General features: G+C 38.6%; 1 protein-coding gene across 2 annotated transcripts in view; it reads right to left on the bottom strand.

Annotated features, from left to right (window-relative positions):
- Nucleotides 1-20,590, bottom strand: part of PHIP (pleckstrin homology domain interacting protein) — a 106,750-nt gene that overhangs the window by 71,034 nt on the left and 15,126 nt on the right. For both annotated transcript variants that reach the window (XM_032681208.1, XM_032681207.1), the window contains exons 7-9: nt 14,781-14,941; nt 6,903-7,124; nt 6,201-6,301 (exon numbers count right to left, since the gene is read on the bottom strand). In XM_032681208.1, coding sequence (XP_032537099.1) covers nt 6,201-6,301; nt 6,903-7,124; nt 14,781-14,941 — 484 coding nt within the window. The remainder of the gene's footprint in view (nt 1-6,200; nt 6,302-6,902; nt 7,125-14,780; nt 14,942-20,590) is intronic.

The raw sequence follows: 20,590 nt of genomic DNA, 5'->3' as shown, positions 1-20,590 counted from the left end.
CAGAGCCAGTTGCCCACGAAGTTCAGTTTTAAACCACCGAGTGTACTGGATCTCTGGTTTTCTCCTGCAGCACATGGCTGCTTTTACAAGAGAGAAACAGAGTTTGGTGCTCTTTATGAACAAGGATAACAGAAAAATTTAAATAAATTTGGAGCTTTTCACAGTATTAGAATATAAGAGTTTCTTCAAAGGACATATATTCTTTGGGGGTTAGTTTCAAATACTGCTCAAAATACTCTCAGGGCAATGGTTAGAAATTTGTAAGGGATTTTACTTTATGGCCCTTGCTTTCCACTAGGCATTTCAGAGCCTGATGTGGAAGCAGAACTAAAGCTTCAGTGGATCTGGCACTTTAGGAGTGTGTAAAATCAAACCAAATCAGATCAGGTTCTTCAATCATTACTTCAATTCTGTTCATGCACTGTAGCAACCTCAAACCAGTAGGTGGTCTTGCATAGTATGCCATCTGCAATCTTCCCTCAAAGAATTAACTTACTAGAGAACAGCAGCACTACACCCACATTTGTCATCACTAAAGATTTCTTCTAACATAAAACAATGCATATTCATAATTTATCCAAAATGTTCTCTTTTAAAAGCAAAATGGTCTATATAATTCATTTCAGCTGAAGGCAGATGCAAAAGAGATCTTTCTCCACTGCTCAGTTATAGCTATCTCAAAGCAATAAGCATTAAACCTTAGTGATTCTAATGCACAAAATAAAGTAATAAACATCAGCAATACCAGTAAGAAATCTTTCTCCAAATTGTCCATTCAGCATAGGCTGTTTCTTTGACCTTTCCTTTAGGAGTTTTAAGGTAACTGCCTGCAGATTTGTGAAAGCAAACTTCACAGCAAGATAGACTAAACAAGACAAAGATCTATTTTACAAAACAGCTGAAATCCTCCTTAACTGAGATACTAATATAAAAAGAACTATCAGACAATTCAATATGCAGCTTACATAATTTGGAACAAGTGTAAATAGATAAATAGGCTGCTGTTTTATTCCACTGTTGTTTGTGAACTCTGCCTTTGGAGTTAGGACAGCTGCAAAATAGAGCAAGTATGCACTTACGTTCTAGTTTGGAGAACCAATTTAAATTCTTCAACTTATGTCTCTCTCATGTTTAGGCATTAGAAGACAAAGGATTATGTCATTCTTCTACAACAGAGCAGTACTGTGGTATTTCAAAATGAGTTGGGCAATCAGTATTTTTGGAAAGCAAGGAAAGGGGACAAAAGTAAAATTTCTTGCAACACAGGGAAACCAAGCTAATTGTTTGTCCTCGTTGCAGCCCAGTAACGTATCACTTTACAAATATTCTCAATGCATTTATTAAGTGTTTTATTAGTTCATTCATCTAAGCCCTGCAGACTAACCTAATTTTGGTCATGTAGTAGCTTAAGAAAGACTTCTTCACAGAAAACAGATGTGTATATAACATCTCCAAATTAAGACTTTGTTCACAGATTAATGAAAAAGGTTCAGCATATCTGAATTCTGATGACCAGCCCCTTTAATATCAAGTATCTTCTGCATAAGAAAGCAGATGGAAAGTATCACATCACACTGATGACAATTGAGAAATCAATGTGTTGTCCAAAAACAGGAATGTCAAAAATCATCAGTACACATTTTTCATAAGTTTTTTTTCCTCTTCTTAAAATTAGGGGAGAAAAAAATATAGAAGAGAATAAAAGCAGTACAGTAAGCTCTTCTATCCAAATCTGTGAGACAGTTATACTGCCTTGTTCATATGGTCTGTCAGTAACAGGCTAACACTGGAAACTTGTGATCCAAACAGGTGGCAGAAGCAGAACAATAACTCTCTTGTCTCAGAGAAGATACATATGCAAATATTTTGCACTGCAACTAATTTAATTTTGATGCACTGACCAGTTGTAATAATTCTCCCTTCAACTTGAAGCATGTTATTTTTCAATTTCTAATGACCCAAGGCAGATTTTTCTCTTTCCTCCCTACTGTCAACTGACACAGGATCTAACTCCTGTGTTTTCTATCCACCCAGAATAGTAACAGAAGATTGAATCCAGAAAAAGTCTCCATTGCTGAAATTTTCAACTGTTTTCCCATCTTGTTTGGGCCACATCCTTTGAATTCTTTGCCTGAAGCAACAACCAATCTTATCATTCTTCTTTTTGGAAACTGAATTGATCTGCTTGGAATGTTACTGCTTTTAAGCATACATGGCAACTGCCTGGTCAGAAATCTTTTCAATGTAAGAAGAGCAGCACACAGAAGGTTCTATAATACTGAAGAACATGCATGTGAACAAGGTTGCTCACTCTCCTTTGAACAACGTGAGAATTTTGTGGTCAACTGTGCCAATGTCTGTGTTTCATCCTATGACACCAAATCTACTGTAATGTGTCCTTTTGCAGTTCATTAAAACAGAGCTCTGTCACCAAACATCCCCTGACTGGGCTATAAGCCTGACCCAAATACTGACCATGCCTCAATTAATAAGGTTATAAAAAAAATTGAGAGACCAAGATGGGAAGACTCTAATTTCAGAGATAGTGTTAATTAATTAACTGCAGCAGAGCTGTTGACAAAACTGAATTACAAGAATTTTTGCAAACTAAGAATGAAACAAACATTTGCAGAGATTAAAAAAAAAAAAAGGAAAACACAACTGGAGTAAGGCACTGGGCATTAGAAGGCTTAAGCAATGTCAAAGTCTATTTTAATGGCAAATACTACAATTTTCAAGGTAGTGAGCTTTCCAATTTTTCATCATCTCTAGAGAAAAATAATTGCTCCATAATATTTGATCTTATTTTATAAGTGGGGAAATAGGAACAATTTTGAATTTCCTCATCTCCTGAAGAAGCTACAAAGATTCCCTTCAGAGAGTTCTTCCCAGGAGAAACTAAGTCCAATTTTCAGTTAAAGACAGGGAATTGATACAGTAGACCAAAACATCCAAGCCAGGTTCCACTGAAACACTTCTCAGTGTAGTTAAAAACAAAACTGATTATTTTTAATTCAAGAGCACACTGAACACAATAGCGTATCTCAACTCTGCCTTTCCAGTATCTCACAAAAAAATTCCGCAAAGTACTGCTGGCACTGTCAATCATCTTGAAACTTCAGTCAACTACATGATCATCATGAGGCTCCCCAACATCTCATACTCTTACCCCACTGCCATATGATTCAAGCAGTGCTCAGCACAAAAAGTGGGGGGTGGGATATCTGGATTTTTTTTTAAGTAGCTAAAATTTCAACTTCACCATCAGTCACCATTTGAAGTATTGGATAATTTAGTAACACACATCACTGATAGCAATTGCATTCTTGAAGGACAGACTGCAGTCAAGCTCAGAAGGAGCATGAAATCAAGTTCTGACTTAAGAATGTTACAATACCCTTCACCTGTACTACTCAAACTCTTGGTCTTGCTTGAAAGCTCCAGTTTCTCCTTCCTGGAGTGGGAGTGGTGCTGGAACCAAGATGCGGGGCAGAAAGTTCAGAGCCTGAATAACTGTGGTAACAGATCCTGTTTGCCAGCTTTCCTCCTCTTTAGAGATACTCAACAAACTTCCCACTTCACCAGTGATTCTCTCTTCCAGGTGGTCTACACATCATGTTTTTAAAAAGTAACCTCCCTAAGGGCCTTATGAGAAAAATTAACAGGCTTCTTTCTTTCCTTTGATGCTCTTATATTGCTAGTACTTTTTTTCCCCCAGCATATTACTGAATGGATGTGGAGGGAACCAGCCATTTTTCCACAGTTCTGGAAGCAGAACCAGATCTAAACATGTAAGGAAGGGCAATCACCTCACTGAAAACTGTTATGACAATAAACTTATTACTGAGATGTGCTGGCCATGCAATGCAGTCTCCTTGGGGGGGGGGGGGGGGGGAATCACACTGGACTCCTAGTTTCCCAGTACCCTTTATTTTGGTTTACTGGAATAAGCATAATGATCACAGTTAGAAAAACCTTCCTGTAACTAACAAGTTTCCCTGAACTAGTTCAGTTCAGGAAATTAAGATTTTCGAGGTGTCCAATTATTTGATATTATAAGGGACATACAGTTATGTTCCAGTCCCAAAAGACATACATGTGTCTTATTTAGACTTTACCACATTTTTATCAAGTTTTACCTTGGATCAAAAAGCATCAATTATTTCAAATACATAACAGCTCTACTAAGTTCAAACAAAGACCTATAAAAAGAAAAAGCACAGAGTTATGCCTTTTAATATCCTCATATAATGCATAATACCCTGTGGTAAGGAGTTTCGTAACGTAGCTTCATGTTTTGTAAAGAATCACCTCCTTGCAATTTGGAACTTGCTACCTTCACCTGATACCCTCTAGAATCACAAGGGCCAACAAGCAATTATTCATTACATGCCCTCCTCAACACACTCATGACTGTACATGACTCATCTTCATCCATTTGCTTTTTTCCAGACTGAAGAAATACAGCCTAATGGCTTCCTCTCTCTTCTCAAACACCACATATAAAATACTTGCAGAACAGAAGGTAAAAAGGGAAGAAAAAATCCAGTCACAGAATTTAATCTGCACTCTGTTGTTAAGAAACATGAATCATTGGTGTGACATGGGTTACTAGACCACTTCCTTGCTGTGCTGCATGAGACAGCTGAACTAATCTGTTTTCTCTATGTCACTGTCTAATCAAATCTGCTGACTACTTACACATGAAAGCATTACTCAAATATCTTTTATTCTTTCAATATTTGCTGAGCACATCTCACTGAAAATTTTCATTCTACAATTACATATCCCCATGGAAAGGAACCCCTTGAGAATCTCCTACCATAACTAGTGCCAGTTTTCTCCCTCCCTAAGTTTTACCTCAAAATAAATCCCATCCAACTCTATGATTCAACCAACCATTGATAATTTCTAAGCATTCATCTGCCAGTTCATATAGTACAACCTACTTAACTCTCAGGGATTCCACTACTCTCTAACGACAGAATTTGTTTCAAAATTTATTTCCATAGACTCAAACTTTACTTAGGAAAAGGAGAAAAAAAAAAGAATAAAAGAAAAAAGGTAAAAGAAAGAAATGTGGGCTCAAAAGGTTTGCAATGATTTGTAAATGATCAAGATATCTTGTCAACAAGAGCTCAGACTTAGGAAACCTTAAGAAAAATAAAATGGTGGCAAGGTAGCAACTCCTCCTTCACACTCCTCGGTAAGGGAGTGAGTCTTACTTTGATTACAGTATGCACTAGGCAGTAGCGGATTAAATGAAGTCACGTCTCAGGTTTTCATAATACCAAAAAAAGAGACAAAACATCCAGAGAACATGAAAATAGTTAGGGTCCAGGCAACTAGAAAAGGACCTAAGCAAACATACCTGCAAGCTCTGCATAACCTCATCACACAATGCAAGAAAAAGATTGTAACAGTAATTACCAAAACTACAAGAAAATGGAACCTACCTGCCAGGAGTATACATCCAGAATACATGCCATCCTCAAAGCTAAATCACTAATGATTACTAAAAAAACATTTCCAGTTTTAAGCTATAGGTGTTTTATGATAAAGGAAAAGAAAGACTAAAAAGCATTTGAAAGCTACTGAACAAACTGATTTTAAAAAACTATCTCTATTTGGAAGTCCTGACAACATTTTTACTATTTCTGAAGGCAGAAACTTCATGCTCAACTTCAGCCACCAATACACAGCTGCCCAAGAATTCTGCCTTCTGCCACGCTACAGTAAAGCAAATTGTGAAAAAGTAATACAGATAAGGAAAGAATAAACATCAAAAGTATCCCATGCTAATTTATACTAGGACATTATTGTCTCCTTAGAAAATGGATTTTGAAGTCTAAATTGCAGTCATTATCAACCTAATTTTCATTTCACTTGAGATTAAGAGATGACAACAGAGCAAAAAAGTGTCAACTTTGACATTATATTACACAAAAAAACCCTAACAGTAGACATTTTTTTCTAAATTAACAGATATACTGCATCACCCCACAAAATGTTATGTTATCAACTTGGCTCTTAAGAGATAAGTAAGCAAGCTATAGCTACATCAGAAATATATCATACCCAACAATCACACGCTGAACCAGCCAATGACAAGCTTTGTTCTAGTCAAATTTTTCTCCAGCATTTCTACATCATTTTTAATTACATAAAAAGAAATAGTAACAAATAAAATAGCAACTAACTTTATTTTAAGGGTGCCAGCATCCCACAGCCAAAAGCATATTGTTCCATCTGCCCCGGTTGAAGATAAGTATCTCTTTGAGCCACTGCACAGTGGAGAGAACTGGGGGAAGGGAGAAGAAAAAAAGAAAAGTTCTCCTGTTAATCTGTTCCAGATGTGCTAAGAAGTTCTGTAAGTCATTGACTTCTCACCAAAAAAAAATTTAAACAAAATCAAATATCAAACCATACTTAAGGAAAACAAATTGCAATGAACACCAAAATAACACAGTGCTGTCCAGAGTCGCTCTTCCTTCAGAACAACCTTCTGGGTTATTTGCCAAAGCACTCTGGGTTCTTCCTCCCTCCCCACCATCCAAGTTGCACAACAGCGTGCAACTCTAAACAAAAGCAAACCAAAGTACTGCAGTGACTGCAGTTCTTACTCAGTGCACCTGCGCCCAGAATCACAAGCCTGCAAAGGAATGATACTTCAAAACAGAACTGCCCACATGCGTCATGCATTTTTTTTGAACAAGGATTATGTCTGGTGTTCTTCAAGGTCAGGCATTTTGACAATAAATGTGTTATTTCACAATGCATACCATGAAAATTCCTTCTCACTTCAGGGTTTAGTTACTAGGCACGCAATTTTATTACATTGCACATTCTCAGGTGGTTCTTTTCTCAATCAAATGACACATTTTTGCAAAGCAAAAACCTACCTGCAATGATGTTATAGATGCACTGTGGCCCTGCAGAACTGCTAGGGGTGCACAAGTTCGAAGGCACCAAACTCTGATCATTTTATCACAGCTTCCAGCAGCTATCATGGTGTTTTCATAGTTTACTGCCATATCAGATATTTCAGCTGCATGCCCTCTCAGGGTAGCCAACAACCTTCCATCATCAGTTGCCCAGATTTTTACAAGGCAATCATCTGATCCCTAGAAGTAAGGTAGAAATAATTTCAACCATACCATTGGCTGTTTTGATGTTAGAGTTAACTAACACAATGAACTGAAAGACAAAACTAATGACATACAGATATTCTCCACAGTTTTCCATACTGCATTCAAAACACAAGTTTACATTGATTCTCAAGAGTATATGCAAAGCATGATGCATATATAATATAGATCACAAATCCCACAGCAAATTGGTTTATGCTTCAGTAAGACACTTTTTCCAAAAATCCAGCACAAACTGAAGAAGTTGTTGCAATACATTAAAATAAAAATTTACATTAAGCGTGACAGTGAATTAGGAATTGGTTCAGCGTTTGTTATTCAGTATTACACCCACTTATGTTCCTTATCTTCCTAGTTTGATCATCATGCCCTACCAGCATTAGTAGTACACTTACCACAGTAACATAGAGGTAAAGAGCATGTGTGAACAGCTATTCCATTATTAAGTCTAAATACTATAAATCTCCTTTGATATTCACATAAACAAACACTGAAATGACCACTTTCTCAACAAACTTCAGAGGTTTCATCTACATATTCATACTTGAAACTCAAGTTTTGCTGGTCTTCCCACAATTCTAACAGCTGCTTGCCTGTATACAATGAATTCAGAGCCCAAGAAAAAAGATTAAGAATTCATTCCTCCATTTATCTTCGCATTTCCATGCCTTCCTGAAAGTCTGAGTATCTTTGCACCTCAATACAATGATATTTGAACACTGCACAGACACACTGACAAATGAAATTTACTGTAAACATTTAATACATTTAGTCAAGTTCAGAAGCAATACAAACCTGGGTTTTAACATCTGGAGCACTGATCTGCTACTGGACACATGCAGGCGCTAGAGCAAGTTACAATGTGACACCATCATTATAAAATTTCACCCAAGTTTTTCCTATTGCATCTACTTTACAGTGCCTCTGAAAAAGTTTATCTAGCATTTATACTTTACAGAAGCCAGAAGGTAGTGCAATACTATCATTCATCTTTTATAAAAAAGGGCCAGGTCTCCTAGACAAAGGAGATAGTAAGGGAAGCTTGTTCATAATTACATTTTCTGCCTTTTGGGTAAGGAGAGCAATGGTACAGTCTATACTAGCTCCATCTATGCATAAAACTTCCATACGGAGACTCTGCAGAACACATTTGCCTTATCTGACTGCTATGGTGCCAGCCCAGGAAACAAAACTACAGCCTGTAGAGTTAACAGCAATGGACAGGTAGAATCATAATATCACTGAGGTGGGGAGATACTTGGGTCTAGTCCAAAATCCCTGTTCAAGTAGGGTCAGTTAGAGCAGTTGCCCAGGATGATGTATCCACCACTCATGTTTTGTTATCTTCTGCAAATTTACTGTAGGCACCCTCTTGTTCCATCACCCAGGTCTTTAAGGGAAATATTAAAGAGTACTGGTCTCAGTACCAAACCCTGTGGTACCCCCATACTGACTGCCCTCCAGCTGGACCTCATGCCACTAATCACAACCCGTTGAACCTGGCAGTTCAGGGCATTTTCAACCTCACTGTCAAGTGCACATCAAGGCTGTACCTCATTAGTTTGTTGGTAAGGATGTTATGGGAGACAGCATCAAAAGCCTTGCTTCAGTCAGGAAAAACAAGATCCACTACTGTTCCCCATCCAACTTAGTTCTTTCATCATATAAGGTTATCAAGTTGGACAGGAATAATTTCTGCTTCATAGATCTACACTGATCACCTTGTTATTGTTGATATGTTTGGAAGTGGCTTTTAGAAGGATTTGCTCCATTACTTTCTCAGGTGATAAAGACAAATATGAATGGTCTGTAGTTGCCTGGAACAACCTTCTTGCCCTTCCTGAAAACAGGAGTAACATTTGCAGCCTCATCTACTTCTTCCTGATCAAGCAGCCTGTAGCAGATACATACCCCAATGTCACCCACACTGGTCTGTCTTTAACCCTCATCCACGACCTCTCAGCTGACTCATCACCTGTCCCCAGGCAAAGCTCCATGAAAACTCCCACTTGTTGTCATCCTGGCCTGCCCCTTCTAAAGAACCTGTATCCATCCACAGCAGCAACCCAGTTCTGTGAGCTACCCAACCCCACTCCAGCTCTTTGGTCCTGAAGAGATCGTGGCCCTGCAACTACATATGTAATTCCAAATCCTCCTACATTTCTCCATAGTGCATGCACTAGTGTACAGGCAATTCAGGTAAGTGCGTATTCAGGAGGATTTCTCCAAGCATGAAAACTTTCTCCATAATTTATTTCTTGATCTGCGTGCATACTTGGGGTGGGCCCTCTTCAGTTTTATTGTTTTTCTGTCTACATCACCTCACATTCTTTGCTTACCCACCTGGTCTATCACATCCTCATGTGATTGTGGTTTGTTGCCTCCCTCCCACATCTTCCGTATTCTAACAGTCTCCTCTCATCAATAGATTGGCCATCTGTTGAAAACAATGTTTTTGCCCCATATTTGCCTCTTATGCACCATTTCACATCCTTCAGTATCCAAACAAAAAGCTTTCTCTCCCCTGCACATTTGCAGCACTTCCACAAATTAGAAATCACCAAAGCCCTTCATTCTTGTTCTAATGATAAGCTACTCTGTTAATGCAGTTATAATAGGATCCAAAGAAAAAAATATCCTATAGACAAAACTGCACAATAATCAAACCAATCCATTGCTCTTACATTTGAGTTCTACACCTCAAGCATGCTAGAGCACCTTACTAACAGGCATAGTTTTCCAAAGTTTTGGACAGTGTCAAAGACCTAATCTTCAATTTTTCCAATATACTTAGGACATTATCTAAAAAATAAATAAATAAATAAATAAATAAAGTCACCTAGCAGTAAGAACAACATGAATTCTGTAATTTCTCTTAGAATCATAGAATCAACTGGGTTGGAAAAGACCTCTGAGACCAAATCCAACCGTAGGTCCGACACTGCCGTAGTTACTAGACCGTGGCACTCAGTGCCACATCCAGTCTCATCTTAAAAACCTTCAGGGACGGTGAATCCACCACCTCCCTGGGCAGCCCATTCCAGTGTCTGATTACTCTGTCTGTAAAAACTTTTTTCCTAATATCCAAACTAAACCTTCCCTGGCAGAGCTTAAGACCTACTTAAGTCCTACTGCTGGTTGCCTGGGAGAAGAGACTGACACCCATCTCCTTTCAGGTAGTTGCTGCTGTGGATGGATACAGGCTGTGGATGGATACAGGGGCAGGCCAGGATGACAAGGAGTGGGTTCATTGAGTGAGTCTTTTGGCTTTACCTGCTTTAGCAGTGTGGGATTGGACTAGGTGATCTCTAGAGGTCCCTTCCAAACCCAATCATTCAGTAATCTGTGACTTTTGAGGTTCACACCAAATAATTGTATTATGATATACTTTCATTTCTGTGGTAAAATGACTACCAAAGTACCATCTTAGATAGCATTTATAACAGAACTAGCAAACATGCTACACAGAGCTTTAAAAGCAGTTTACAGGAAAAAGGGCCCCTTTTTTCTCTAAATTCTCCTTATAAAGCTCTAAGCAGATTCAGTTTTCACCCCTTTGCTCCCTTAAAACAAAAATACAAGCACCTATAAAGCACTTAGATTTGGTTCCCCCCCCCCATGCTCCTCAACTAATAAGTTTCCATAAATGTTCCCGTTTCTATTCAAATTAGCACTTCTATATCTAAAGCTTCAAACTGTCCACCTACTTGATGAAATAATTATCTGAATGATAGTATCAGCTCATGTTGTTCTGTTATCATGATGTAAGACTTTAGAGTATGAAGAAGGTTGTATATTCTTCTTGAAAATGCAGTCACCATCAAAAAACCCAACAAGCAGAGACAAAAGCCTACACATGCTTGCATGTGTAGAACACTGCAAATAATAGTCTCACTGCTCAAAAGAGAGACCTGAAAGTAGTAGGGAATGGTGAACCCAAAACTGCCAAAATACTTTAAAAGGTGGAAATCACTCACTGACAATGTAAAGATGTAAAATGATCAGCACAAAAAAATAAATTTCTGGGATCTAATGACACCTGGAGGGTCCCCAGAGGTCTATTTAATAACAGCAAACCGAGGAAAGAAGATCAGCATAAAACAAGCCTGCTCCCTTCCAGCTGGCTATAGAGGCATGTGTTATACATCTCTATTGCAGAGAAAAATGACTGTCAGCCAAATCTCAACAAGAAAAAAAGGGGAGGGGGAAGGGGGAGAGGGAAGGGGGAGGGGCAGGAAAAGAGAGAAGGAAAAGTGAAAAAAAAAAATTAAAAAAACAAGGTAAAATTGTAAATTCTGCAGCATCTTGGCAAGATAACAATATTGGAGTTCAAATAAATTCATGTGATTACATCTGAACTGAGCGGAACAACCCACAACTCTTAAAATACTGTTGCAGTTCTACTAGTAAGGGCACTGGCTTACACCACGGCTCACGTTTCCAAGGTTATATCTACAACTGCTAGAAATTATGTGCCTATTAAAAAGCATCTGTCAAAAGTGAATCCTAGAACAAGTTCAGCACCAAGAGAGAATTGGTGACTGCATTGCCAAGGTATGGAGTAAAATCGGTTCATTTTCCTACCATTACACACACTTGTGGGCTGAAGTGAAACTGCCAAGAAACACACAAATTAATCTTGGGTTGGAAATCTTACACGGACTATTACACAATCTTTATTATTCCCTAGAAAGAGTAATCTCAGAGGAGACAGGAAGATAAAGGTAGGGAAAAAAGGGGATAGCCATCCCTCTTTGCAGTCAGAAAGTTAAGTAGCGCAGGAACTAGAGAAGACAATGCTTGTTTCTATTACCCTGCATGGGTTCTGCAAGTCATACTTTACAAGAGACCTGGAATATTAAGTGTCTGCCTCCATGGGCTGCAAGGGGACAGCCTGCCTCACCAAGGTCTTCCCCACAGTCTGCAGGGGAATCTCTACTCCAGAGACTGAAGCACCTCCTCCTCCTCCACTCACATTCGAGTCTGCAGGGCTGTTTCTCTCACATAATTTCACTCCTCTCTCCAGAATGCAGTTGCCCTGGGATTTTTTCCTTCTTCTTAAATACATTATCCCAGAGGCACTACCACCATCACTGATGGGCTTGGCCCTGGCCAGCAGTGGGTCCATCCTGGAGCTGGCTGGCATTCACTCTGTTGAACATGGGGGAAGCTTCTGGCAGCTTCTCATAGAAGCCACCACTGCAGCTCCTCTGCTACCAAATCCTTACTAAGCCAACACAATAAAGATCTACTAAGCTAGTAGGAAAAACACATAATGTCCTGTTTCCACTGTCTTTAGGCAAAATAAGAGCATCATTTTTCTAGCAAAGACAACATCTCCCAGATGAGCATGACTCAAAAATGTGCTGAGATCACTTTCTTTCCTTTTAATTTGAAACAGAACATGAACAAAGCTTGAATTTAGAGGCTTTCAATCCCTCAGAGGTCAGGTAGAACAGGAAACAATTATGATGCATCTTCGAGAAACAATTATAAATCTAAAACAACTTATCCAGCTAACATCACACTGAAGGTTGCAGGAAGGCAGGAAGAATTCCCTACTGATGCCTGCAAATTTACATGCTACACTAGAGACTTCAGAAGTCATAGTGGTATAAATTGAAAAGAATTGGCACCATTTCATTATATAGATGCAATTACAACACAACAGTTTCATGACTGTTTATCCATCTACCAACTACAACAGGCCAAATACAGCAACTCAGATGTTACCAAAATGTGGAATACAATCCATTGGTTTTCCATTTGCCAACAACCACTTAAACATCTACACAAAAAAGATTTACCTAAAAATGCAGAGGTTCTGTCCCAAGCCCTCCAAAATGAAAAATTCAGCAGCCAACATTAATTTCTATAGGGACTTTGTTTAACACCAGATTGAAGTAATCATGATTTAACTGGGAACTTTTTTTCAAGGACACCAGTCAGCAAAGGACTGCCAGCAAAGCTCTGAGGTTGAGCCCTGACCCCCGCACTACCCCTCCTCCCCCCCCTTTTTCATTTCAGGTTCTTCTACTTCTCTCTTGGAAACAAACTGCTATTACAGTCAAGAGAATTCTCTCTCTTTAACCACTTTTAAATCAGACTGCAAAAAGCAAGGGAATGTGCAACAAGGAATTATCACCATAGACACACACAAGTTTTGTATATCTCTGGAAATAATGATTTTAGGAACATGGGAAAGTTGCAGAAAAATTAAGAATTAGAAGACCTTAAGAAGAAGTTTTATTCATTTCATCTGGGAAGCACAAAGAGAAGGTTTTAAGGTGAATAGTGTCAGCATGTGCGTTTTTTATACCTGGTACACATAAAATCTTCAATGCATTCTACCATGTCACATAAAAAATAAACCCACAACAGAGAATCCTTTTCCTGACAGGTTAACCATGCATAAACTACAGGACATAAGATTTTAATGCCTATGACTTAGCTTGCCAATGAAAGCTAAAGAAATATGAAAAAGAGTCTCTGCTATGCCTCAAGTAACAAATGAACAAATAAACAGGCCTGTTCAAAACACTTCAAGTGTCCGTCCCTGCAACCACACAACCCTCCATGCAATAAAGCAAAATGTATGTGGGTAAACGGGTGAATTATATTTACAACCACCTTGAAAGAATTGTAGAAGTTAGGACTGCAATATATGATACAGGAAACCTGACCTGTACTTCTACCTGCATTCTTCGGTTATCTGCCATGTCGCTAAAAGGGACACAATTAAGCTCCTGAATCCACACAGGTATCAATTACATCCAATGTTTGTGGAAAGGCAATAAATGCAGCCAAAGCATCACCAGCTGGCATGAGGTGTGTGTTTATGATATCTTTGTCTCTACTCAAATTGACTACTTACCAAGAAATCCAAATTATACTAACACCTATCTGGTTTTATAAACCCCATTCCTTGGGAAACCCATAATTCAGTACTGATTTCAGACATCTGTCTAATATTTACGTCTTAAGAACAACAACAAAAAAAGATAAATAGTTAAAAATACTAAGAACACTAGTATTTTTAAAAAAATCCTAGGATCTCAAAGACAATTTGTTTGTGAACCAACGTTTTTTACAATATACCACGTGAATTTCCAGCTTTCTAGTTTTCTTCAACATGCTGTACCAAATGCAAGTGTATGACCAGACTGTAAACATAATAGTCATGCTTTAAATTTAACAAAAGTTATAGAAAGGAGTCAAAATAATCTGTATTTGCAGACTGATTGTTCTGACTTCCTAATCAAATTGTGATGGCGATCCATTGTTTTATGTTTTTGCTAGAGAAAATGAGTCCAGAAAAAAGAAGTTACATAGGATAAATTCTTTCCACTGAAAAAGAGCAGTTTTCCCACTGAACTACACAGATCAGCAATCACAATCACACCTAGTCTTAAGACACCTATGTCAAAACTATTTTAACCAATAAAATGGTTAAAATGCATGCAAACCAGTACGTTTACTAAAAAGCAAGAATGAGAGTAATAGTAGTAAAGCATTTATCTGCTCTTCATACATAATCAGTATCTATACTATATTCGTTTTTTGGAAACAATTAGGTAACGTACTACGTGCACTTAAAAAAAAAATCTACAAAAATAAAGATTTTGTACTCACAGTAAATATTCGCCTGCCAGTCCGATCAAAAGTTACACAGTATACAGAAGATAAGTGTCCTAAAATTCGTTTGTGCATCTTCATATGTTGATAGACTGCAGTTGGCACAAGGCGTTCAAGTCTGTATTTTCCATTTAGTTTTCTTGAAAACAGGGTATCCACTACCAAATGGGTAAAGAAAAAAGAGACAGCATTTATATTGCGCTCATAAACTAAAATATTTGAACAGGATGGAAAGTTTATTTCAACATTGGACCACTTGTCATATGAACAGTTTACTATAGTAATTCTCTCCTTTTGCCCTAGTTAGAGAAAAATACATACCAAAGTAGCCTATGACACAGACATGACAAAAGTACCAAACTGCAAGGCAGAGTGTAAAGATGCAGTACAACTTTCAACTTTAAGTACCCAAAACATATGCTTCTCACTTTATACCTCGTGTAAGAAATTTAGAAGCACTGAGGCAGCTTCCATGGAGTAACCTACCTCAAATGTAACAAGCATAAAAGCTTACACATAGCTATTAACTGAAGGTCAGCACAAATTCAAATCTTCTCCAAGGCAACCTTCTTATTGAGATCTACCTAATCATTTATCTACCACTTGTAAGACAATCAGTTGATTTTTTTAAGAATCCTGCTACCTACTACAGCTAAACAAACACACATACACAAAACAATACCCAAACAAAAATTTACATATGAATATATCAAATCTTACAGAAATTTCTGATTTTGAGTAACAAAACCTTGTTCAAAGAGCTTGGGATTTTTTTCAAGTTTAAAAGTTAACGAAGTCCAGGAACAAGAACTTACTTTAAATAAATGAAAATCTTCCATCAAGAAATTCAGTGAAAAAAAATAAAGCTCAGTGTAATTAATTTTAAACTGTTACTCATGCAATGATAAAGGAACAAAGTATAATATTTCTATGCATGGATACCTAGACATTAGTCACACCCCATATCGTCATTCTATCAAAGAATGGCAATGGTAATACCTGTTATATTCTACAGAACTACAAGGCAGGTAATATAACATTCAAACACAAGAATGGTGTTGGAAGGTTGGAAGCAAGACTGGAAGGGATCACAGTGGGTCATCCAGTCCAACCTCCCTGCCCAAGCATGGCCATCCTAGAGCATATGGCACAGGATTGCATCATGACGGTTCTCCAATAGCTCCAGGGAGGGAGACACTACAACCTCTCTGGGCAATCTGTTCCAGTGTGCAGTCACTCACACAGTAAAGAAGTCCTTCCTCGTGTTCAGGTGGAACTTTCTGCGCATCAGCTTCTGCCCATTGCTTCATATCTTATTGCTTGGCATCACCAAGAAGAGCCTGGCTCCATTCCCTTTACACTCTCCCTTCAGATACTCATATACATTGATAAGGTCCCCCTCTCAGTTGTCTCTTCTTAAGGACAAACAGGCCCAACTCTCTCAGCCTTTCCTCATAAGAGAGATGCTCTAGATCCCTAAAAACCATCTTCATAGCCCTCTGCTGGACCAGCTCCAGGAGCTCCATGTCTCTCTTGTACTGAGGAGCCCAGAAACAGACACAGCACTCAAGATGAGACCTCACTCTGGCTGAGTAGAGGGGCAGGATCATCTCCCTCAATCTGCTGGCAATGCTCTTCGTAATGTACCCTAGGATACCACGGGCCTTCTTGGCCACAAGGACACACTGCTGGCTCATGGGCAACTTGCTCCCTAGTATCAACTGTGAAACAGCTACAAACTTCCTGCATCACCCAGGTTTGGCCCAGACCAACATAGTCCTGGTTCATGAAACAGTACAGATGAAACTACATGAAATATGCAAATTTTTACAGCTGGATTGTAGCTACGCTATAAGAACCAAAAGCTTCTTGTGGTATGGCCAAGTGTCAAGCCCATTAGCCTCAGGCCAAAAGAACATCCCTGAAACATTTCACTTAACTGCCTGCATAGCCCTAGGATTCAAGGAAGTTTTCCTAGTTCAAGAAGCTATGTGAAGGAGTGGAATCATTAGTTGTAGAATAAAGCACTTTAAGTCAATGAGACACTACATCTTAAGGCTCTATTACATCTTCACTTTCCCCTCATACTAGGAAAAGACAACTGCATTTGGTTTATGACAGTTTTTCCTTGACAACAGTCTACTTCAGAACAGCAGGAAACCAAAATTAGTTCAGGTACAAGATAAATTCAGTTTTGGAATCTGACAAATCACTCAACAGTTTAAAAAAACCAAAACCAAACAAAACAAAACACAAAACCAAATAAGAAACACCCCCCCTCAAAAAAAAAACAAACCAAACACCAACAAACCAAAACCAACAAACAAAACCCAAAACACATCCCTCCAGAAATACCCAAATACACACAAACAAACAGAATAAGCTTTTTTTTTCCTCCAGAGTACAGGTAAAAATTAAAAATAGCTGTGTCAAAATTTCCTGCAGCCAAACAATAAAATTGATTTTTCTGGTGCAAGCTAAGATGAGAAAGGTTACCAACTGTTAATAACACCTTTGTACAAATTACAGGCCTTGGTTGTATAACAATTGTTACACATATCTAGCATCAATGTTTGTCAGGTCTTAGGCAGTCTCCAATCTATTTAGCTTGATTTTAACTGCATTTGGACAATAAGTAAATCTAGAAGCCTCTGTGACAGGAAATCTAATATATCTCTCTTGTTTAAGCCATATTAACACTTTTCTGTGTTTGCTTGGCCTTGCACAAGTGAGTATGAACACGGTGTTAATCACAGGAAGAGTGAAAAAGTATAAGCAGTTAAATAGTTGTCACAAACTATACATCAGGGAGGGAAGGAAAATGATACTTGATCCCAGGAGGGGTTAGAGAATGCTGGTTGGGCCTTACAGTGAGTCAACCAACATAAAGGGAAGTGTTGGAGAATGAAGAAAATAACAGAATAGAGATTGCTTGCTCCTTGTTGGAAAGGTATTGAGGAGTGGATACTACATTGAAAAAATTCCTATCCAAGGCCTGGCTGACCAAGGAAATTAATATTAACCTAGTTTTACATGTCCACCTACTGCTTACCCATGACTCTGCTTTAAAAATAAATACATAAAATTAAAAACAAACAAAAAAGCTGATATTATTAAGTGGTTGTTGCAAAACACGGTACAATAAACCACCACTTACTTCCAAACGACATTTTGGTTTCAAAATCAGGATTCTTCATATTTAATAATGAAGGTAACTTATCAGTAAAAACCAATGTCTGAGAAAGATGCAAATTTGTTGACATTTTGAACATATAAAGAAAACTTTGCTACAAGTTATATTGTTTTAAGATGCTATCAATTTTTACCAACTGGTTCCAAATAAAACATAGTGGCTTCTAGTTTTGAGTAACTGGGCTCATCTTCATACAACATGACCAGCCTCAAAGACTGAAATTGTCTACTTTCACCGAAGCACTGAATGGCTGAGGAGGGAAGGAGGCTATAGAGATCATCTTTTCTAAGATTAGGGTCAGTGAGAGCAGTGCTGTGTCCAGTCCAGTTTTGAACACCTCCAAGGATAGATACTTCTCTCTGGGAAGCCTGTATCAGAGCTCTGATCACCCCCAAAACCTGTTTTCTTATGTTTAAATTGAAGTTCCTCTATTTCAGTCTTGGTTCATGACCTCTGTCCTGTCAGGATGCACCAATGAGAAGAGTCTGGCTCCACCTTCAGCACATGTTCCCTTTCAAGTATTTATAACCATTGACAGTACCCACTGCCACCCCACCCCCAACATGCTTTCTCTTCTCAAGGCTAAACAATCCCAGGTCTTTTGGCTTCTCCCTGCATGACAGACACCTCAATCCCCCTTCATCATCTTCCTGGTCCTTTGCTAGACTAGCTGCAGTCTGCCCACATCTGTCTTTTCCTGAGGAGCTGGACCCCACACTCCAGGTGTGATCAACGAGTAGAGGGGAAGGAACATTCCAGACCTAATGGCAATGTACTGCCTCCAGCAGCCCAGGATGCTGCTTGAGTTTTGTGCAAGGGCACATGGTGTCTGACATGTTCAACACCAGGACAGCCAGACAGTTCTCTACAAAGCTGCTTTCCAGCCGGTCAACCCCCAGTACCCACTGGTGCATGAGGTTATTCCTCTATCAGAACCTTTGCTCTTCTCTTAGTGAAACTTCATCAGATTCCTGTTGACCCATTTTTCCACCCTGTCAAGGTCCTCCTCAGTCAGTCACTCCTCCTAGTTTTGCATTGTTAGCAAAACTTAGTGTTTCATCATCCAATGAAGCTGTTGAACAATACTGGCTCTAGTACCAACCTCTGGAGTGACTGGCTCTCATGTCAGTCACTGGAATGCATCCTGCTGATCACAGCCCTTTGATCCTAGCACTTCTGCCCATACCTTTTCAGTTTGTCAGTGAGAATGTTATGGGAGTCGGTTCAGAAAGCCTTGTTGAAGTCAGGATAAATAACATTCATTAATGTCCTCTCATCCTCCAAGCCACTCATCTCATTTAAAAGGATATTGGGCTAGTCAAGCATGACTTCTTCACAGATCAATGCCAACAACTCTTAAATGTGTACTGGTTGTTTTTTGTGGGTTTTTTTGTACTTTGGCTTCCAGGAATATTTGCTTCATCACTTGCCCAAGGACTGAGATGAGGAGGATCTACCTTTAGTTCCACAGAGATTCCTTCTTGTCCTGCTTCAGGTCCCCTGCCCCATTCTGCAGCAGGACCTACTGCTCTTTCTACTGCTGAAAGACCTGTAAAAACCGTCTTCACATCCACTCACCAGATTTAATGCCAGAATAACTCCAGTTTCTGTTACTGCAGAAACACAGAATGCTTGAAGTTGGAAGGGACCTCTGAAAATCTAGTCTAACCCTTCTTTGAAAGTCAAGTCAAATAAAAATTGCTCAGGATCTTTTACTACAGGTAAAAAAAAAAAAAAAAAGTAAGTGGGGTAGAGTAAGAAACATGTCATTCTTGACCCAAAGGCTCTAACCTTAAGCTCTAAAGCTAAGAGCGTAGATTCCTTTTTTTATAAGGGCAACTCAGGGACCCAAACTGTGAATGAAGAGTTTGGCTCTTAAAACTTAATAAAACAGTACTCTGTTTTTTAAAATCTTTCTTCTACTATCACAATTCACTGCTGCCAACAACCTTAATCTGAAAACCACACATGTCAAAGAGTTAAAAGCAGCTTATTTGTTTGGCTTCTCTAGGAAGAATGTAAAACTCAAAAGTGAAGCAGTAGGAGTTTTCAGTGGAACTTACAAAAGACTGTAGATTTTCTCCCACTCAAAAGGCATGCAACAGGCACCAACTGAATGCCTTCAAAGTTTCAGTGTCTCTAACTCACTCCCCACCCAAAATAGAACAAGCAGTTCAAAGAGAAACAGCAATTTGTTAAAAGGAAAATGAATTTGGGGGTCTGAAAGACATGGCAGTATTATCCATGCTTATTTTTTCCCCTTGGCTTTCTTATTTTAATTTTACTAAAGTGACTGATTCTATCACCTTATTTACATGGTTTCATTCTTGAATGTGAAATGCCTTAAAGATGGAGGATAGTAATCTTCCTTATCCACTAGTCAGTTTGTGCCAAGTATAAGTTACATCTTTAAAATGCATACACAATCTTTCATTTTCTTCCTTTCTCGAGTTGTATTAATTAATGGAGGTTCTGTTCTGAAGACCAGAGTCCACTTCCATTCTCCTTTCATTCACACTAAAATAGAACAAGATTCAGAAGAATCCTGGAAGGACACCCAAAAAATATACTTCACTTACAACTCTTACCCTTATTGAATCAAGTTTCATTAACT

This window comes from Chiroxiphia lanceolata, chromosome 3 (assembly GCF_009829145.1).
Source record: "Chiroxiphia lanceolata isolate bChiLan1 chromosome 3, bChiLan1.pri, whole genome shotgun sequence".
NCBI lineage: Eukaryota > Metazoa > Chordata > Aves > Passeriformes > Pipridae > Chiroxiphia > Chiroxiphia lanceolata.
This window is presented reverse-complemented; position numbering and strand designations above follow the sequence as displayed.